Consider the following 23,339-nt stretch of genomic DNA (forward strand, 5'->3'; position numbering starts at 1 on the left):
CTCACTATGGGAGACATACAGTAGAGAGAGCTGTGCTGTTACATGTCATCAGAATTCGTCTGATAACTCAAAGGAAGGAAATGGCTATTTATTTGTCGAAAAAATGTTATTACCTTTAAATTCACATGAACTCTCAACACTCTTTAGTTTTTCTTCTGATTAAGACAAAAAATGAAATATTGTTTACTGATGGAAAAGTGATTCTTTAAACTACAGTAATTAATCATAACTACGCTCCTTTTCTTTAAAGTGCTCTAGTATTTTTATTTTTTTTTAAATTCCTTAATACATTTCCTGCTTTTACTTTTTTTATGTTAAAAATACAGATGAATTTTTCCACCAAATACTTTCAACATAAAACTATATAATAAAGCTTTGAGGTTTTGTTATTGATGTTGAAATATATAGCTTTTTTTAATCACTTCCTGTTACTGGTTGACCGCTACACTAAAATTAAGTTACAAGAAAACCGATTAATCTCCATGAAAACTCCAATAATGACATCAATGTGATGTGGCAGAAAGCCGAAGCATAATTTTCTAACTTTAATAATGTTGATTAATTGCCAATTTTTAAATTACATTACACAAAATTGTCCATCTTATTTTATTTTGAAACGCTCAATTCTAGTTTCTTAAATTTAATATAGCATTAATTTATTATTGAAAACAGAAAAGTAAGCTTCCATCTGCTGCTACAGCCAATCCAGCTGTTTGATGCTGTGAGACGTCACTCTTCCTCATGATTGACGTCAGCTCTAGCCAATCCCGTGGCTGTCCGTGTTTTGCACGAGCCAATGAGCGTCTGAGATGTAGTGTTTGCGGAAGTTGAGATCATTTCTTCCGCACTGCCAGTTGTGAGCAGCGTTTTGCTGAAATTAGTTACTTCTCCGTTACAAAATGTACAGATTAAATACCAACACATGTATTTTTTTTTGACGTGGATCCATATTATGAAGAAAACAGTGACAAAATGAGTGCTTACTGACATTTCTGTTCACGTGTATCCAACGTGGGCCACTCCACGTCGCTCCTCGTTTGTCTCTCCAAACATTTGCTTTAGGCTTTTTGTTTCCAACCATTACTGAACTTTAATCTGCTGACGCTTTGGATTACGGTGGTCTTGTTGCATTGAGAGTTAGTGGACTCTCCGGGCAGATTCACGGAAACATGAACCCACCGAAGCGGCTCCGCAGTGAAGCTGAAACCCCGACAGGAGGGCGGGAGGAGGAGAGGGAGGAGGAGGAGGAGAGGGAGGAGGAGAGGGGTGCAGTGGATGTGGTCAGTGATACAATTTTACATTCTCCCATTCATTGCTTTGATTTACTTATCTAAAGAGATTATACACGCAGTAGCAGAGATGCATAGATAATGCCAGTTTCTTTTTCTGTGTTCTCTCTCCGGTTACATTTAATCACACAACTATTTATGACAGCTTAGGCTTTTTTTTTTTTGCGCTGTTGATGTTGCTTTGAAGCAATCTTCTTAGCTAACTATTGTCAACATTTTCCCACAAACTTTCACCCTATATGATCTATGAACAATGATTTGACCCGATGATCTCCCTGAACTGATGTTGGTATTTATATTTCATTGGTTGTCCATGGCTGTTTGTTCTTGCATTCAGGGGTAGCACTGCCTGTAAGATATGTGTCTCTGTGTTTTGTGTACTCAGAGTATTGTCATGCCGATGTACAATGCATCGTGTTGGTTGGATGAATGTCTGCAGGCCATTTCACTCCAAGACTTCACAGGGACCATGGAGCTCTCCATCTTTGATGATGCAAGCACTGTAAGTTTGTTTATTCTGCTTATAAATATCTAATTCTATTGAGATCATGGTTTAAATTGTGTGTGTGCATGTGTGTGTGTGTCCTACAGGATGACTCCAGGAAAGTTGTGGAGGGGTGGAGGGAGAGGCTGGAGGCGAGGAGTATCTCTTTGGTGATCTCTGGTCACGACTCAGCCCAACCCAGAGGAGGTGAGTCGACTTGAAGCAGCTTGTCTTGTAGAGCTGTAGCTTCAGCAGTTCATCAAGCCATTGCTCATAAATCAGGCATAATCATTCAATCTACACAAAATAAATCAAAGTCCTTTTACCAGGAGTTATAAGATATCTCCTGTCTGTGAGGGAGTTCATAACTCTCCTGTTGGCTTTTGGTCCAGTGTTCAAAAGCAGGGACTTTCTTGTCTAGACATTTATTAAGTGTGTTTCTTCGAGATACGAGACACTCAACTCAGGATGATATGGTATCTGTCACAATACTGGATTCACTAACTTTGAGTCCATAATGAAGTTGTGAATTGAATTAATGAATTAACACAAACACACATGTAAACCTGCACTGCTTTTTTTGTCTTTTAGTGGGATATGCAAAGAACAAGGCGGTATCTCAGAGCTGTGGACAACACTTGTGCTTTCAGGATGCGGTAAGTGTGTTTCATTTCTACGTCCACATGTTGTTCATTAGCCACACAGTAGTGAGTCAAACACTGATCGGACCATATTGGTTTGTCCAAATATACAGTCTGGATACTCTCATACACAGTCAGCAGCTCAGTGACTGTTTGACAGAGCTGTCAGAAAACATGACTAATGAGCTCAGAGCTCAGAGCTCAGAGCAGCGTTTGTTTGTGTGTGTGTGTTTTCTTGTTTGTGTTCACATGAGTGGCGGCTCAGTCTTTGAAACACAGAGCTTTGGTTGTTCTTCTGGAGGCTAAAATATCAAAAATACAAACACAACATCTAATCTGTGTTCATATGTAAGTACTTCAATTTCCCCTTTTATTTAAAACAATAATTAAAACCATACAATTGCTCATATTCTTTAAGACATACTCAGCAGCCTTTTTTTTTTGTTTCCCAAACCAATAAAGAAATCGGCAGACGAGCATTCAAGTATAAAGCTCCCTCTGACTGGAACAATCAACATCAGAGCAATAAATTCACTACACCTTTTTAATGTCCTCTAGCCCCTTTAATTTAATATCGTATATTTTGTCTTCTTGACTGCATCATATGTCACAATGTGTATCTACCTCTGATGGTTTTGTGTGGGTGCTGTGGCTTTGCGGGAGGGATATGTGGGCGGATGGGTGTGTGAGAGCCTTTATGTGTGTATGTCTGTATCACACTGTGCTGTTGTGTTTTTTGTGTTGGACCGCCTCGAAAATGAGATCATTCATATCAACGGGTCTAGCCATCAAATAAACAGAATTTCTCACAAACAGAATATTTTACATTTGACTGATTGAGTCAGAACATGCTGTTTCCACACACATAGGATGCACTACTGTCACATAGAAAAGAAAAATAATCTGCACACAGCACACTACTCTTGTTAATTATCACCAATTTATTAGAAAGAAATCACAACGTTTCGGTTCCTCTTAACCTCTATCAAGTGTGTTGTTTTTAAATGTGACAGTTTGATGTCTACTTCATGAGACCGTTGGATGTGCGAACACCTCCTTTAAATCACACACACACACACACACACACACACACACACACACACACACACACACACACACACACACACACACACACACACACACACACACACACACACACACACACTCCTGAAATCCCTGATAATTACTGGACAGGCTGCTTCAGATCTTCCTGAGTTGTTTATTCACATATGTCCCTCAAAGCGTGAAGTTTTCCCTGTCAGACAGGAGGGGGGTTCAGGAGGCAAGACATGATGTAAAAAATAAAAAAGATGCCGCCAAAACCAAGATGGCAGACTAAGCTACAGAGTCTTAATTGCAGATTTTTGTCTTCATAAAAATGTTACGTTTACTGAGACGAGTGGAAAAGAACATACGGGCACTAGTGCACTGGTCGCGTGTTTTAAACATCATCACCACCCTCCCTACTCGCTCAAGAGGAATTTTAATTTATATAACCTGCTGCGCTCAAACATCAGCTCACCCCGAATTCAATCAGAAATGATGCCAGGGGCCTGTCAGGAAAAACTCTGGGTAAAGTCAGGGGGCAAAATGTGGCTGTTTGGCACACCACAAAGATTTTTGGGTATTTCAGAGTTTTGTTTATTTTTTAAAACACCATCAGGGACTATTTTCTGGAATACAAATGTGACAACATAAGATTGCTTTCTCAGAAAACCCTCAACTTCCTGTTTTCTCTCACATTCCTCTCTTCCCTTTTACTTCTCTAAGCTATTTATATCCCTGTGCTGTTTCCTCTGAAACCTTAAATTACCTTTTTGTTTTTAGCTCCCAATTTCGATACCCCCCCCCCCCCCCCTTTTCACTTCAGCTTTTTTTCCTCTCACGTAGTCGATGGAAATGATGTCTTGTAATAACCTTCATGGTAGTTTGTGCTTCTTTATCCTCGCCTTAGTCAAGACACATTTTTATTTAAATGTACTTCATTTCTCAGAAACCTCATTTATTTTTAAGCTTTAAGTGAAATAGTTTCTGTTACTCAGCGCTGGAATTAAAATATTTGAGTAATTTTTGGTTTCAAGCGTTTTTGGCGCCCCCTGTGGACAAAGCATTACCTCTTCTTAGATCTTGTCTTGTACATATGTGTTCTGTAAACAAATCTCGTCTGTTAATTTAAACAGTAAAAAAGTATCGTCTATTGTCATTTTTGACCCTGAAGTGTAAACAGAGGCTGATTTAGCAGCTATTGGCAGCGTGCGACTTCTGACACTTACTCGGTGACAGCAGTTACAGACATTAAAATAACCATAAAGCTATAATCGGTTTTGTCCCGGATGTTTTTTTAGGTTATGTAAAGGCATCAGTATTAATTTCAGTCTGTTTCATACCCAGCTAAAAACTCTTCACAGGAGCTGTAAGTATCCTCTTCTGCTAGCTCTTAAGCTAGCTAACTAGCTAGTTATTAACTCTCTGTTCCATTAAGATAGAGAGTTAAACAGACAGAAAGACAAAAGAATGGTTTTGGTGAGTCAACTTTTAGGCAACAAAACAAAATGTTTTTATTTTCAAATAATGGTAGACCTGGGACTGTTCTCCAGTCAATCACAGGGCTGACACAGAGAGACAGACAACCAGGGACACTCACGCATGAAAGGGGGTAAAATTAAACACAGAGAGGCTCCCTGAATCAAAATCAGGAACCTCCTCACTGTGAGGCAACAGCACAAATCACTGCATTGCCATGCAGCTTAACCAGTAGTGAAATTTCTTATTTTTTAAATGTGCCTAAAGAGCCAAATTCCCGTACACAACTTACTGAGAGTCATTTAAAAAAGTCAACAAATGGTGTTAAAGACGCTCAGTCTGCGCTGAGGCTACTTAGGTGTGGAATCCAGGAGTGACTTAGCCGATCACAGTAGTTTGCAATCAACCTTAAAGGTGTGATATGGGACATGGAGATCTGTTTGTTGTTCTCAGTTCTGTGTTCACACTGTTTCATAAATTTTTTTATTCACGAGACTCCTCCCTGTCCAACTGTTAGCGCTGCCACCATGCACGGGAAGAGAGATGGCCCCGCCCACTCCGTGATGCTGTTTGTAGAGGCATAATAGCGACATTATGTCGCAAGAGAACAATTCAAAATGAACCAACAGATTTTCCAAAACCCCCAAATTATTTTTTTTGGCCTAAAAAGAAACAGATGACCAAATCAACTTTGAGATACAAATCATAACTTGAAAGTGACCACAGACTCTTGTTTTTGTAATGTTTATATGACTTGTCTGCTGCTCTCGGCCTAAGAAACAGAACACAAGGGGCGAGGGAAGTGTACAGACAGGAGGGGAGGAGGAAGACCTGAAGGATGAAGGAGTAGTGTCCCATGAGAGCATTTAACGTTATTTATACCTCAGAGCAATAACAACCAACAAATACTCACAACCTACAGACAGAAGACTTGAAATTAAAATGCATTTACAATTGAATATTTTACACATTAATGTCAAAATCTATACAGAAAAGAAATCCAATTTAAATTAATACTATAGTTATGATGTGAGATTTATGCTTAAATAAAATAGTGTGTAAAAAAAAATGCTCAAAATGTAAGTTTGCACATGACAGCAACAATATCTGCTGCTCTCTACACAAAGATGTACACTCCTGTGTAGTTCATCTCAGTGTAGTTCCACTCAGTGATTATATCTATATATGGAAATGAATTATATTCTGCTTCTAGCCTCTTTTACAGTAAATACTTTAATTGTATGGTTTTTATGCTCTTGTATTTTTGTGTGTTGTTCTTATGTGTTTCCAGTGTTTGGATTGGCCTCATTTTTATTGTGTTTATTATTCTCCAGGGACAGTGGGGGTCCCCAGTGTCAGGCACCCTTATGTTGGGGGTTGCAAGCTGAAACGCTTGGGAAGCCTTAACATAGACGATGGTCTTCTTGTCTTGTATACCTCAAGGAGGACAGCGGCACCCACAGCACATTCAAAGCTTTACATGTAGACAATTGCATTGGAACCTCTCATTAGGAACTTAGTAATGTCATTCAGAGAGATAGGGAACATTCAACACAGAAAAAGAAACAGAAAAGCTTTCATATACTAAATGTTTTATGTTCTAAATCCATCATTTCTGTCCTCCAGGATGACGTTATGTTGCCCCAAAGAGTTCGGCTGCAGTATGAGGCTTCTCTTCTCCAACCAAACTCTGTAAGTCCCCCCCCCCCCCGCCCACACCTTAAGTATTCGCTTACTCACTTCCTTCCCTCACTGTTGCCCTGTGACCATCGGACCAACTCCTCCCTGAAGATCAAAAATACTCATGTTGTTTTTGTGAGCGAGCGCGTGTGTATGTGCTTCCATGCAGTTGGCATGCAGAACAGTGCGAGTATCCGGTGTTGATGCTTTCCGGGGGCCTGCCGGGTCAGAGGTTAAAGGTTGTGTGTGTGAGGGAAGTGAGGGAGACAGCGTGGAGACAGCAGGCCTGCTGCCGTGCACAAACAACCCACCCCTCTCTGTTACAGCTGTCATTGTTCCTGGTCCTGGATAAAAAACATTGATCCATCTTTTTAAACGGTCACGTCTATATCTAGAACTCTTTATGCTTTTCACTGACCTCTGTCTTCTGAAATTTGGTGTTTAAATGTAAAAAAAGGAACAGCTGATATGGCACTAGCTGTTTTCACACACACACTCCTGAAAATGTCTACTTTCTTTTTTCACACATGGCCTCACAGCCTCAAGAAAGATGGCGGTCGAAGCTTCAGAGTCTATAAATAAGCACATGATCAAAATGTGAATCACAGGATTGACAGATTGTGCTCGGCGAACTTGAGGAAGCTACAGGCGAAAGACATTGTTCGCTCAAAATAAAATACAGTTATAAGTTATTTTTAGTGTGCCACAGAGTTTTGATTCATTTTTTCATGGTATGCTCCTGCAACCGTGCACACCTCAGAACGTACAGGCTGTGCATGAGGTCCCCTGTTGGCCACTGAGACTACGTTTACTGTTTAGTTTTTACATCAACAACGTGGTGTTTTCTGATGCACTTATTGTTTCAGTTTAAAACAAACTTCTTACAATGTGAAATAAATTTGGTCTCAGAGAGCAGCGACATTTTGATCCGTCCTGATTGTTTGTTAGACTGTCTAAGTGGACTCTTATTCTGAAGGCTGTAAACTTTTACCCAGCGATGCATGAAACTCAACGTTTAATTTTATGTCGACACATTTCTAAAAGAAGAAGAGTTGTCATGTTCGTTTATGTGTCTGTGTTTTCATGACAGCTGGTTGGATGTAAAGTTCGGCGAGTTCCAGAGGGATCTACTGAGCGTTACACTCGCTGGATCAACACAATCACACAGGACCAGCTCACCATACAGGTAGATACCTGCAGCTCGGTGCATTAGATGTGTGTATGTGTGTGTGTGTGTGTACTCATAATAGGGTTGTCACAATAACTTTGATTCTTGAAAAATCTAATGATTCATGTTTCAATACCACAGCAACATAAATACAAGTCCTAGGCATCCAATATTGGATAATTTCTTGTATTTAAATACAAAAGAAATCCAAGCCAACTCCTGCACACCGTCCAAATCGCATAAATACGTTGGAAAACATTGTTAGTATATTTGTGCACAATGCTCTCTTTCTTAATAGCAGCTTCATATTAAATAAATGACTGAAAATGTAAAGTTTTTTAAAGCTGCAGTATTTTCAAAACTATCAATCATTCATAACAGAGTTTATGGTTTGTTTTTCACATTTTGATAACATCGACTCCCACTGTGAATGTTTGTGTGTGAGAGGTCATGTGCCAGGCAGCAGCCCGGTCAGATAGAAACAGGATACATACCTGCCGTCTGCAGTTTCCACGGAAATGTGTCAGTGGACTGTATGGACCAACGCAGCATCAACCTGACCTCTCTGCTCGTGTCCCTCCCTCCAGAGGAAACAGGTCACACTGCCAGCTGTCTGCTGAGCGCAGGCCACAGGGGAAACAGTGGGCAATGGAAAAGTTCATTTATCAGACAAAACGTTTCTGCAGGCTTACTATAAGGACTCTGTTTTCTTGTGATCTGACATAAAACATTTTTATATAACCAGAGCTTTGATCCGACCTGCTTTGTGACATGAAGGCACAACACTTGAGCATTTTCAAACAAATCCATCACCACTCGAATTTAAAGGCTTTACGTCAGCTTCTTCACTCCAGCGGATTATATTTTTTAAGAATTAGTTTTAAGACACAACACAGAAAAAACTGCTCACTTTCCCTCCTGAACAGGTGAGCTCCACTTTCTCCCTCTATGTCAAGGAATCCCTTTGTCTTCCACTTCAAAATAAATACAATGGCACAAACTCATGGAGGGCCAGGAGGAAGTAGTTTGGGGTCACAATGACTAAACGCTGCAAAGGTTACAGGAGACAGCTCAACTTGTCACAGTAGGAAAATCATGGGTGTTATTTATAACGTATAATCGCTCTGCTCCATTCAAGTCTCCCAGTTAGCCGAAACTAAGACCTTGAGATTGAAAAGAGCCTACATGCAACGTTACCGTGCTGCTACTATGAGATGCTATCTGTTCACTGTGCTCGTTTACATTCAGGTAGTAGAGCAAAGAGAGCAGGTCCATTAATCAGAGCTACAGCACCAACTAGTGGTGAGGGGCTGTGTTGCAGTTTGAGAACAACATTCGACCGGCATCGAGGGTCAAAATATTAATAATTAGTTTAACCAAGTAATTCTGGTGTTGACTAGAGGGTCGACCAAACGCACACATCCCTAAGGTCCTGGTCCTTCTTTTTTCATTGTTAATGATCCTAGTTGGCTTATTTTTTCTGACATTTTGCCATTCACTGGCTGTATTTTTTCTAGCTTTGGAAACTTGTTAAACCTTTGGTTCAACAAGCCAAAGACTTTGTTAAATAATGGCAGCCTGACTCGGCATCCATCCATTATCTTTAGGAAGTTTTACTCCTCGTCCAGAGTGCATTTTGCGTTAGAAGTCAGGTGAGCCTTTGTGAGGACACAGCAGGAAATACTCAGGAAATTTTACAGCGAGTGAGCGGGAGGGGTGATGACGCCTAAGAGGGGCGCGAAAACTTGCTTAATTGTATTTTTCAAAAGGTTCTTCTAGGCTCTTTCATTGCTATTGGGAATATGTCAAACTACACGTGGCATTGATACAAAGCCAAAGTCTGACTCTGTTGCTTCATCCGCCTTTGTTGCATCATTATTTTTAAGCCATGTTCTAGCTCCTGTGATTCAATCATAAGTACAAGCCTATTTCCTAACAATATGGGACGTTGTGTAAAATGTAAACTAAAACAGAAGGAGACGATTTGCAAAACATTGAAACCACACATGAAATTGAAAATAGCACAAAGACAACATTTCAAATGTTAAAACTGAGAAAGGTCATTGTTCTAAAAAAAATCTATGATGATATGCCCATTTTCAATATGATGTCAACAACATGTTTAAAAACAAAATCTGGGACAGGGTCATGCTTACCCCTCCCTTGAATCGCCCCGAGGAGACCACTTTCTGTCATATTACACACATACACATATAAGACGAGTGTTTTACCATTCTTGCCTCATGTAGGATTTCAGATGTTCAACAATTCAGACCCCCTTTTTTTTTTCAAAAATTCCGAATGAGCATAACATTTTTCCAAAACAAGTTTAAGTCTAAGTTTCAACATTGGATAGTCTTTGTGCCATTTTTAATCTAATATGGGGTTCCAATTTTTCACATTCTGTTGTTATTGACATAAAACACAACAAGCCAAATACTTAGGATACAGGGGTTTGGAGTAGTTATCTCCAAAACCAGACATCTCAAATGAAAGAACCTGGCTGTGTGTGCAGGTACTACAACCAAACTGATGACACAGCCACGTTAACTCAATGTGTAAGCATTCCTACTTTGTACGCCAATAATATGAAATTATTATTCCACACTATTCCTATCCATTTTTTAATGGTTAAGTCGATCATGACCTTTGCCTACCATACTTCCAGCTCCTATTGTCTTCTTTCACCTTATGAAACAGTTACATGAATCACTAAATGATAACCAGGCCAGTCACAGTGTAATGAAACCACCGGCTGCTTTTCCATTTATGTAGAGATGGAAGTCTACTGTTGCTGTCGTCTGCACAAAACACACAGTCACCAAGGATACAAGACAACCTGGACCCAGTCTCTCTCTCTCTTCAGCACACACACACACATACACACACACACCACACACACACACACACACACACACACACACACACACTCACAGTCTGCATAACTCCTTAGCAGACATTCCAGGATATTCATGTGATATTAAGTTTCATGGAGCATGAGAGTGAGATCATACATTGATTCTGCAGGCTTAAAAGCAGCTCCTTTACCTACCCTTTCTCTTTCTTCACTTTATATCCCTCAACTTTCAGGTTTCAGGGTTAAGAAACAGAATCTAACTGAGTTAAACCAGAGATTTACCTCGAGTATAGTGCTGGTTTAACCCGATCCAGAGCTGGACCCTGGGTGTTCATCTGTTGGCCATTAGATATGGTTATCCTAAACCTCCCCTACCCCGCTGACTCTCCCTCTCTGTCCCCTGGTTTCCCAGAACTCACTTTTATTCCTCTTATTCATGCTCTTGGCCACAGCTTACATCTGCAAAATGTTGCAATATCACAACAGAAAGAAGAGGAGTTGTACGTAGGTGGACACACAAACACGCATAAAATCACTAGATTCTGCCCAGCTGTTCATCGAGCTGAATCCAGATGTTTTTCACAGTTTTCATCTGTGATTCATTTCAGTTTGACAGTCTTTTTCTACTTCAACTTTGAATAGTCACACACACACACACACACACACACACACACACACACACACACACACACACACACACACACACACACACACACACACACACACACACATGCACATGTTAACACATGGCATGTGAAACACAGTGACGTAGCTGGACAAAGGAGCAGATCAACCTGGAATGACCCTCCTGTTCAACAACATTACTGCTCAGATCACACAAACACAAAGGAAAGGAGGGAGAAAAAAGGGTTGGGGTCTGGAGAGAGGGATGGGCATGAGTTCTGGATTAAAAGAAAAAGAAATATAGATGCCGTAAAATGGTCCTTGTGTGAAAGACGTTTGGATTAGAACGAGAAAGAAAGGCCAAAACGAGCTCATTCGTCAAAGATCAAGTGAGAGGGGATTGAAGAGTGTGTCCTTCCCCTGCACACTCCAGGAATCACACACCTCTGTGAGAGAGCACATGTGGCTGCACTCTAACCTATTTTGTTTGCAGGATTAGACTTTAACTTTTGCAGATTCCATCTCCGCCCCAAAAACCAAGTGGGAAATTTCCCTGAGCCACCCGCCAAATACTTTTCAAGTAGAGCTGTGTGCAGGTTTGTTTGAGAGAGGAAGGGAGAGCTTATTGATGTGTATTCAGCAGAGGAGGAATCTATTTACATATTGTAATAATCATCAGAATTTGATTGTCAGACTTGAATGCTATGGTGGTTTTATATTTGAAATAAGGAGACTTTCATTAAAGAAAAATAACAAATGTCATCCTACTCAGCCTGGTATGATACCATACAATAAGGTTGAATATGATACAGTCCAAGGTACAAAGCGATACTAAACCATACTATACCATACCATAACACACCATATCATATCACACCAAACCATAGTAAACAATAACATACCATACTAAACAATGTCATACCACACCATACCAAATAATGCAATACCATACTAAACAATAACATACCATACCATATCAAACCATATCTTATGACACCACACCAAACCATACCAAATAATACCAAATCACACCAAACCATACCACACCATATCAAATAATACAATACCAAATCGTACCATACCGAATAATACCATAACATACCAAATAATACCAAATCACACCAAACCATACTATACCATACCATACCATATCAAGCCAAACCATACCATACCATACCATACCAAACCATACCATACCATACCATACCATATCAAGCCAAACCATACCATACCATACCATACCAAACCATACCATACCAAATAATACCAAATCACACCAAACCATACTATACCATACCATACCATATCAAGCCAAACCATACCATACCATACCATACCAAACCATACCAAATAATACCAAATCACACCAAACCACACCATACCAAACCATACCATACCATACCATGCCATACCATACCATACCATACCATACCATACCATACCATACCTTACCAAATCACACCAAACCACACCATACCAAACCATACCATACCATACCATACCATGCCATACCATGCCATACCATACCATACCATACCATACCATACCATACCATACCATACCAAACCATACCAAATAATACCAAATCACACCATACCATACCAAACCATACCATACCAAACCATACCAAATAATACCAAATCACACCAAACCATACCATACCATACCATACCATACCATACCATACCATACCATACCAAACCATACCATGCCATACCATACCATACCATACCATACCAAACCATACTATACCATACCATACCAAATCACACCAAACCATACCATGCCATACCATGCCATACCATACCATACCATACCAAACCATACCAAACCATACCATACCATGCCATACCATACCATACCATACCATACCATGCCATACCATGCCATACCATACCATACCATACCATACCATACCATACCATACCAAATCACACCAAACCACACCATACCAAACCATACCATACCATGCCATACCATGCCATACCATACCATACCATACCATACCATACCATACCATACCATACCATACCATACCATACCATACCATAAACATGACAACATCAGCAAAGAGATTAGAAATATTGCTTTGTCAAGTTGGCGCCAATATGGACACAACCTGAAAGTTCCACACAGGAGCTTTAAGTTGTACCTTAAAGGTCAAGGTGTGATCGCTCATATCTCTCGTGCTTCCCAGACCCAAAACACAAACTTCATTCAAATCGAGCAAGACAAATGATCAAATTAGTTCCCTGAGTAAGCATGTCAATGGGGCTTTCCCACATTTTTTTTTTATTATAAACAACCTTTTTATGTTTTGACAACAGAATGTATTCTTTAAAAATCCTGTTTTCTCATTGACTGGACACTGAGTCTGGACACCTGCTATGACTGATAACATGTGCATTTGAATTGTATTCATCCAAACATTCTGTGTCATAATGTGATCTGCTCTTGTGTCCCAGTTGTACACATCTCATGGGCCCACAGTCATCATGCCTACATGGTTCTGCTCAAGGGACTGGTTTCTGAAGGTGGAACCGTTTGATGAGGGAGGCAAGGTAAGAGTTTACACCCAAACTTTTTCCAAAGCCTTCTTGTGCGGTTTTTCTGTTGTAAAAAGTCTTCACTTACTTTGATGATTCCAATTGACATGAATCCAACAATAAGTCCATCCTGAATTAACTTTCTTCCTCTGCCCGTGTTCATATTAAACAAACATTAATGTTAGCTGGTTCCAAATCTCTTACCATTACCACCGTCAGATTTATACAGGGATATAAATAGGTCTGCTTTCGTATCCACAGCCATCTGTTTCCCTCTGGTTAGTAAGTCTGTGTAACTGTCAGGGCTTCATCTTTCTATAGAGAGAGCAAGGTGTATCGTTACTTTCAAGGGAATAGAAAAGATTTCTAACAAGGTTAGCATAGACTAGCCTAACTTTATAAATTGTGTTCAGGTGACAAAGGCTGCGCCAAGACTTCTGAAAATCTGGGCAGATTTACTCCAAATTCAGCTCTTTCATTAATTGGATGGTAAATCAAGTAATACTCCTTGGTTTGTACCAATACGTACAAACTAAGGTTCATACACATTGGCCTGTCGCATGAGTATTCTGGTAATTTCAGTTTTTTTATATATATTTAGGATTATAAACAGTGGCGACTGGTGCCTTTTTCTCCAGGGGGGACACAATTTGTAACAGATGAACCGGGATGTTAGATGGATGTTTTCATTTGCTAGCTTGATGCTAAAACATAAAGAAAAATGCCATTCACTGGCTAACAGAATACACTTTGCAAACTTCACTTAGGAATTGATCTATATTGCTTTACATGCTCCACAAACAACACCATATGCACTCGTACTAACAGACCTACTGTACGTTTCCTAAACTCTGTGGACACAAACTTAGAATATATTCTGACTTATAAACAGCCAGTAAACAGCAAGGCATGCAGTAACACGCACCTTATGGCTCAGTTCATGGGACGTGTCCCCCGGGTTACATGACCGGGTGTGTAGTGCGTTCAGGGTTGCATATTCACTGCGCCCATCATAGTTCCTATCTCTTGTATTGAAGACGAGCAAACCTGCATGTTCATCTTACAAAAAGAGTCAATGGAGGGCCCTAGCAGGGAGGCTTTTAAAGTGATACATGTTACGCCTCTATGTAAAACAATTTTTAAAAAGTATTGCTTCAGGAGTGACGGCAGCCTAGTGGTAAGTGCTTGCGTCCTGTGTGCGGAGGTTGTGCTCCTCCGTGGGGCGGCCCAAGTTTGAATCTGAACTGTGGCTCTCTCTCAAATAGAAATCTTTAAAAAAAATCGTATTCAGTGAAGGTCCATCATTCTCTGTAGGGGGGGTGAGAGGGCGTCGCCCGAGCGCCCTCTGTTGTCCATGCGCCTCTGATTTTAAATCTGTTTGACCTCTTGTATTCCCCCTGAGGTCTAGGAAGTGGAAACCCACTAACAATGTTTCAAAGCAAGGACAAACATTCTAGCCCGTGAGCCTCGTGTTAGCTAGCATGCAGTTGTTGAAGTTACACAGAGTCATCTCCAGTTCATGCTGCAAAAAGAAAAAGCATTTTAAAGGAATAAACAAAAACAACATTGTGACTTATAATCAACTGCCACAACAAGTCATTCACACCCTCCTTCCTCCTGTGCAGGGTGTCCCGGAGGACTTACTCTTCTTCTACCAGAGTATCCGCCAAGGAGGGGGCGTGGCCAGAGTGGACGAGTGCCTGCTGGTGTACCGTTACCATGAGAAGGCTACAACACACTCTGTAACAGAGTCAGTCTCAATGTCGGCAACACACACACACACACACACACACACACACACACACACACACACACACACGCACACGCTGTGATATAAACACACACATTCATAGTTGGACACAGTGTTGATCCTCCACCTACTCACAGCTGCCCACCAGAATCCTAGATTTTCTCAGGGCTCAATACTCTCACACACAAATATGCACATATACACACACACATACACACACTGGCATGTCTTCGTAATCTTAAGATTTTTGGAAAATGTTTTTGGAATTCTAAAAACTTTCCCAGCACATGAATCGGGAATTTAAACCTGTTTTTTTCTCTGTGGTATGTTGAGTTTCTCAGACATGAGAATGTGTGTGAGTGTATGTGTGTGTGTCTGAAGGACCTGACACCCCTGCTGTGGTCTGTTTGCAGCAAGGTCATGAAGTGGGTGCAGGTGTGTGTGCCTTAATGGTAAAAAACACAGAAGAAGAAGGTCTTTCCTTCCCTCCCTCCCATCACACCTTACTTCTCTTTCATCCCCCTCTTTCCTGTTATCCCTCCTTCCTTTCCTCCTTTCTTCCTTCCTTCCTTTCTTCCTCCCCTGCATACGTCCACATCTCGTATATCTTCCCGTGTTGACGCACTCCTTCACCCTTCATCCTCCTCTCAGTCTTCATCTATCACCTGTCTATTTTGGGACGTCTATTTCAAGCTCGCCTTGCCTACTTTCCACTCTCCCCCTCTTCTTGTCACCCCTTTACATCCACAGCTTTCCTACTTCCTCTCTTTAGTCAAATAAAACCATCATCTTCTTGCTGCCTCTCACACCGGCACACGTCTAGTTGTAAAGAGTGGCCGAGTAAAGACGGTGGTTAAAATAAACTGAGAAAACACAGAAAAAAAGATTCTAAATGGGAGCTAATCTGCTAGCTGTGTATGAGGAAGTGTACCAGAGTGTGTGTTTGTCTTTTTGTTCTGTGTGGTATTAGAGGGATGAGGGCTTCAGCATGTGTACACAGATACAGTTTATAGTAAATCTCTGCCATCTTTCTGCCATGTGTTACAATCAAAGCTTGTATTGAGATTGTGAAGAGACCACCCGCGCTCCACTGTGGTGGTGGGTTTGAGTTTGTTTGTCATATGAGGCCCAGTGTTAGGCCAAGTGAGACGCTCACATCAAAAGACGAGAGCGGAGAACCTCCTGTGAACGTGTCTGTGTGGTTACTCAGGACCAGTGTGTGCTGTTATGTGTGTGTGTGTGTGTTAGGGAGCTAAAGCTAGTGGGAAGAGCATGAATAGAGTGAAAAAGATCAATCTGAATGTAAAGATGTGTCTGAGGCTAAATCCCAAACACCACACTCAGAGACTCGTGGATTTAAAGGTGTGTTCCAGCTAAGTGTGTGCATGCTGTGTCTCACTGTTAAATCTGTGTTGATGCCGACTTTTAAACAGCAAATTATGAGCTTTCCTGTGGGACTCACCCTGAGATCATAGTGAACTTGTGGACACGAAGTATGTGATCATACAGCCCCCCCCCCCACCCCCATATATGTCAACAATTGTTCATGTTCCGAAGCAGTTTTCAATAAAGTTAAAAAAATAAAAAATAAAATAAAAATAAAAAAGCATGCTTGGTAGCCAATTCATAACAAATGTCATGAGCACTGATCAACATTTAGAAAAGTTGCTTTGGGAGGAAAAAATGTCCGGCAGACATTTTGGGCAGAACCAGACTCATGGTGAACAGTCTTCTGCTAAATCTGTGCTGGGCTTAAAAAATGGGATAGATGGAGATGCAATATCCTCAATATGTAAATATACAGCCTTGTTGACTTTAACAGTGTTACAATGTTACAATTCACTTAGCAGACGCTTGTATCCAAAGCGACGTACATCAAAGAGTAAGAACAACACTGATCCAGTCATACACCGCCGCGGAAGCAGCGGGAGCAATGCAGGGTTAAGTGTCTTGCCCAAGGACGCATGTTGCTCAGCTGGGGATCGAACCCTCAACCTTTTGTGGTCATTTGTAACAGATTTGCAGAGTTGTTCTGTCAAAAAAAAATCACATTAATATTTATTTTTTTATTGACTTTTGATAGTGTGCTGGAAGTGGGGCTTTTTTCTTATTATGTAATGGCACATCTTGTGTCCAGGCAATGTTAGATGTCAAGATATTTTGTCCCATTCCTCGTTTTTTGCATATTTCTCAAAACCATAACCTACTTGGGTAAAAAAATTACAGACTTTTTCTGCTTCGAGAATATCTTCACACAATCTGCGGCATGTGGTTACCCTACCACCAATCTTTGGAAGAACCCATTGGCTCTGAAGCGATGTAGCTTTTAGGAACAAACACTTCCAATGTAGCAAGCTGTTAGCATTGAATTACTTTTAGCTAAGACTTACTTTGAGTGTGCTGCATTGTTTTCTTTTTTTCTTTGTCCATCAACCTCTCATAATCTTCTCCGTTTTCAAGGGAAACTATTTGGAAACTGCGGGTGGACTTCCTGCAGGAGAGAGTTCTCGGCCAATGGGAGAACTTCACCATATGGAACGCAGGAAAACAGGGACGAAAGCTGTACCGAAGCCTCAGCCCGACCAATCAGGAGAAGGTAGGTTACCTCAAGCTGTGCAATTAGATGAAGGCCCTTAAAACTATGTGTACTTTCAGCTTCCTTTGACGTTTTGATTCATCTATCAGGTGAAGGCTTTCTGTGATGTCGATGAGAACAAGATCCAGAAAGGATTTTACACATATGAGGAATCCAAGGTGAGTTTTTTTCCATGTAAAAACTGCCTTTCGAGCCAATGAGCTCTAAGGCAAGGTCTCAAATGACGGTCAACCAAACACTTAAGATGAGTGGACCTGGAGATGACCTGGATTTTTGTAAATAATTGTCTTGTTCTTATTGGTTTCCCTCCAGCAAAGACCAAAGCCCAAAATCCCGGTACTGCACTACAAAGACGCCTCGGCCCCTTTCATTGTCTGCGTTAAACTGGTGAGCAGAGCGCGTGTTTGTGTGTTGTATGTTTGCTGTTCCTGACCGCCTGTCCCTCAGGTCTGTAATCTAAGTTAACAACATAATGACCAAGGGCGTGTGCCGGGCACAGGACATAACGCGCACACACACACACACACACACACACACACAGAATCTGTCAGGAAATGGGTCGAGCCAGCAGCCTGATCTTTGATCACATTATGATTGTGCAAACATCACATGTTTTTGCCATTTTTCAGTTTAGCACTTTAGTATTTTAACTCTCTGTCAGTATTCAAAGCTTTATTTTGGCCATCTCCTTTGATAATCATTTCTTCTTTTAGTTCATTTAAAAAAAAAAAAGTATATGCATTAAAAACACACACACACATGTGTAAAAATCCTGAGAGTCACTAATTGCCTATTCACTCAGACATCAAATCTAGAGTGACCCCACCTACGGGTGCTGCTAATTGGTCAATTATGGTAATTGAACGAAGTAATCACAGTGAGAGGACACAGCAGACCTGGACTCCATCATTCCCTCTCTTTGGTGTTTTGTATGACGCACACACAATAACACACACACAAACACCTGGACTCAATCACACAAGGTTTTTTTTCTTTTTTCATGTCAAGATGTGGATAACTACTACAACAAATATACAAATCATTTCAACTCTGTGCTGTTCCAGTTAAAGCAGGAGTGCTGGTGCTGAGTGTGAATGTCTTTGACCTGTTTATAACCTTCAACATCACTTCAGTTTAGTTCAACAAGACAGATCTGCTTTAAAGAAACACAGCAGTAGAAGAATGGTCTTTGTAACATGCTTCCTATGATGACTCTAGTGTGGAAGTTTTACTTGCGCATGTTTTTGTTTTGTTGTTTCATCTGCAGGACATGACAGGAGGCGTTCTGGAGGAAAACCTTGACTCTCTGCAGCTTAAAGAAGGAACAGATTACTACCATTTCAACTGACGGCCGTCAGCACTGCAGAAGAAGAGAGTAGCTCTGCAGCTTTTAAGAGGTTAAAAGGGATGCAGGGGATTACTGGATTACTCACTCCAACTCAAAAGGAACTGAGAAACAGGCAGATGAAAACAGGAAGAGAGTGAAATGAACACTGGGAAGGTTATTGTGGGAGTTTTAGAGGCACTAGAAACCAGTACAGGGTTGCTCCAGCTGTCCGTAAATTCAAACACCTAGTTCCAACAAAATATCTGATTTAGGACGGCGTTTCACAAACTGTTAGCTCGCTCCCGCCTGTCAATCAGGTCAGCTACACGCCTTATTGTTTTTTTGTTTTTTTATCAATTTTGGGGCCCTTTTTGCCTTTACTGGATAGGATACAGGAAATGTTGGGAGGAGAGAGCGGGGGACGACACGCAGCAAAGGGCCAAGGTCGGACCCTAACCCACGGCTAAAGCCCCCGCACAGGTGGTGCACAACACAACCACTAGATCACCTTTGACATGGTGAATATCCTTCATAAAATCAAAACAGATTAGTTAACCCATTATTCAACCCCTGTGCAGTGTACAAACAGGCTTTTTTTAATGGGGTGTGTATGTGACTTCCGGTGCTTCTGCAGCCAGCCTCAAGTGGACACTCAAGGAACTGCAGGATTTTGTACTCCTGCATCGGCTTCATTTTTCAACACTCGAGGTTGCTGCTTGGTTCACGATAGGCAGCACTGTAGTGAAAAAATTGTATTTCCCTGGTTGGTCACATTTAGTTAAAACGTAATTTCTGCTGTTTTGATATATTATCTACGTTAAGCTCGACTAGTCAAGATGAACATTACGTCTCCATGGTAACCAAACAATGACACACCTTCAGTTACAAACTGTCTAGTTTCAATGTGGGGCCTAGTGTGGATTTTTCACTCAATCTTAAGACTGAACTTCAACAGAGCTGGTACAACAGGCCACAGGTATTTTTATTTTTTACCTTTCATAAAGACCCAGACGAGAGCTCCCCACCTTCCCCCACCCAGTCATTGTGCCAAGCCAGTCTGTCCTGGCTGTGGTTCATATTTGATTAACTGACAGCTATCAGAGTTGTATCTCATGTAATGTGAAAGAAGAAGAATACCATCATTTTTTTAAATGTCTCAGAATCAGAATCAGAATCAGATTTATTGGCCAGGTATGCTTACATGTTTAACATGCTTAAATGTTAAACTATTACTTTATATAGCTTAAACTCGGCTTGTTCAGGCTGCTATAAACTACCATGGAGTAAAATTGATATGAAAGATGGCAAAAAAAAAAAAAACCCTGAACAGATTGTATTATAACTTAAAGAGTCTAAAGCCCTTATATTTTAGGACAGCTGTCTACACAAACAGGAAAGACAATTACCCATGTCGACCATGGGTAATTGTCCCAATGTTTTTTTTTTAACCTGTTTACTTCCTTTGCAAATCCTTTGCATACTGAGTTTTTTCTGTAATTTTTTGGGATCGGTAATCCAATAAAAAACATTACAGACAGAAACCTTCCACATGGAATACAATGCATCTATTTTTCTATTATTAGCGAGAATTTGCAGAATGAAACAAAATGTCTCGTACTCATTGAGCAGAGTCTTCAAGCAGTGAAGATGATTTATTTTTATGGTTCTCCCACTTCTTAAAAAAAGAAAACACTGGGTCCATCCACTCCTGAAAACAGGACAAGAGCGAGGAGAGTTTGATATGCTGATTAACTATAATGGAACCACATGTCCACCACCAATTTCCACGAAGCAATTGATCCTGAACAGCAGCTTGTTGTACAGTATGTTTGAGGTAAGGACACAACAGACACACACACACACACACACACACACACACACACACACACACACACACACACACACACACACACACACACACACACACACACACACACACACACACACACACACACACACACAGTGTTGGAGTCGGTTAGCTCTTAACCAGAAGGTTGGGGGTTCGATCCCCAGCTCCTGTAGCCACATTAACCCCAACGCTCCTTTGTCAGCAGTATGAATGTGTATGAATGTGGTCATACTGATGGACACAACATAGCAGCCTCTGCCATCAGTGTGTGAATGTGTAGGTTTGACGTGTGGTGTAAAAGCGCTTTGAGTAAACATAGGACTAGAAAAGGGCAGCAATTTCGGACGAAATAAACCGACTCTGCGTGCCAAGGCCTTTAATCTAGTTTTACAGTTGAATGAGGTGTCTGGTGTCAGTGCTGCATCACAGAAGGTTGGATGTTTTATCAGCACTGTTGCCCTGATTCGTCAACACTCCTCTCTGATGCAACTTTGACAAATCACATGTAAGCATCACATCTGCTACAAACATGGACACTGTACATATTTGTTTTTTTTAATTCCCCGGGTCTCTTATGAAATCTTAAGAACAATAACCTCTTTAAGAGGGCAAAGTTTTCATACATAAACTCACCCAAGAAGTTTATTTTACCTCACAGAGAGTTGGGGGGTTTTTTTCTACCCAAAGGTAAACAGCCCTTTCTCCACTAAGTCTCCCCTGTAGTTTCCTGGGTTGGTGACGCGGTCTGCCTTACTGTAAATCTGCCCGCAGCAATTTGTAGGGAAGCAACAGTGGCTGCAAAAGTGGAAGCGTGGGAGTCTTGTTTTTTTTAAACTACCTTTGTTTGTTACAGTAGAGTGAGTAAACTGTTTCACAGTGGTGTGAAGGCACACAATCGCTGTACCTTGTTAAAAGTCAGGCTTGAATTCATGGTGTTTGATAAATAGACACAGAGTGTTTGCGTCTGATTCAGCCTGAGGTTTGAAGTGAAACGTCCAGCACGCTGCCACCCACAGTACAGCGCTGTGTGAAGGCTGGGAAAAATATCACATCCACTTAACACTCAGTCTCAAGCGAGACCTAAACCCCTCTTCCCTCTCCGTGTTTCTATACACAAACGTTCAAACTGAAAGGTGTCCTCCTCCATGTGCTTCTTTCCAATCCAGCAGGTTCTATTGATTCATCTGTTATTGATTGATTGTTTTGTCGATGAAAAGGCGGACATCTTTTAAAGTCAAAACTTTCATGGTTAAAGTCGCAGTAACCCTCTGCCAACCGTTGTCACAGCAACCCCAATCATTCTCCTCACAGAGTCGCTGTGATTGGCTGGTTGGATGCGAGCTAAATTTGTTTGGTTGGTTAATTCAGACCTGTGAAGTGACATTTAATGACCAAAATGTTTTCCTTCAGACAAACTTTTAATAAAATTGTTTTAATTTCTGTCGCTTTAAGAGCTTAGAGTAGAGCTGTTTTATTTTCTTAATATCATAGACTGATTATTTTTCTATTGACTCATCATTTCATCAGTTAGATTAAATATTCTTACTGAGCACAATATTTTTGAATCTTTTTTTACTTGACACCGTTTCCCAGGATTATGCGAAATCATACAACCAAGAAAATCAGCTTGATTCAATTGTTTCCTATTTGAGTGTCCTAACAGCCCATGGCTGCGACTCTGTGCGAAACAACACAACAAACCATTTTTACCTTGACGCCCAAGTTCTATTTACATTCCTGTCTCCAAGACATGGACGTTGCTTCTTTCCCTCAACAGAGCTTGTTAGCATTTTCTACAAAGTGGAGATAGTGGTGCATTCATATAGTATCCATATCCATGATTGAAATGTTGAGCTTTGACTTGTATCAACCCCGGAGAAAAGTGTTGTCCGACTCACTGCAAGCTGTTAATGGATGAGACTAATAGCTTGTCAATACAAAGCACCACACTTCACTTTGTCCACCTTTCATACAAAAGCACTGGAGGCCATACTGTTTGCAAGGG

At 40.8% G+C, this 23,339-nt stretch overlaps 1 protein-coding gene across 2 annotated transcripts; it reads left to right on the plus strand.

Annotated features, from left to right (window-relative positions):
• The first annotated feature begins 1,149 nt into the window (after positions 1-1,149).
• b3gntl1 (UDP-GlcNAc:betaGal beta-1,3-N-acetylglucosaminyltransferase-like 1) lies at positions 1,150-21,031 on the plus strand. Of its 2 annotated transcripts, none has more exons than XM_065952803.1 (12): positions 1,150-1,280; positions 1,675-1,791; positions 1,881-1,980; positions 2,365-2,429; positions 6,564-6,629; positions 7,708-7,803; positions 13,732-13,827; positions 15,438-15,574; positions 18,023-18,158; positions 18,248-18,316; positions 18,471-18,545; positions 19,426-21,031. In XM_065952803.1, the coding sequence occupies exons 1-12, from the start codon at positions 1,170-1,172 to the stop codon at positions 19,504-19,506; spliced, it is 1,149 nt and encodes a 382-aa protein (XP_065808875.1). In that variant the 5' UTR covers positions 1,150-1,169; the 3' UTR covers positions 19,507-21,031. The 2 variants fall into 2 exon arrangements, with proteins under 2 accessions (XP_065808875.1, XP_020509818.3); XM_020654162.3 differs by having other exon boundaries at positions 15,438-15,562.
• Positions 21,032-23,339: the final 2,308 nt, after the last annotated feature.

Source organism: Labrus bergylta, chromosome 1 (genome assembly GCF_963930695.1).
Source record: "Labrus bergylta chromosome 1, fLabBer1.1, whole genome shotgun sequence".
Classification (NCBI taxonomy): Eukaryota; Metazoa; Chordata; class Actinopteri; order Labriformes; family Labridae; genus Labrus; species Labrus bergylta.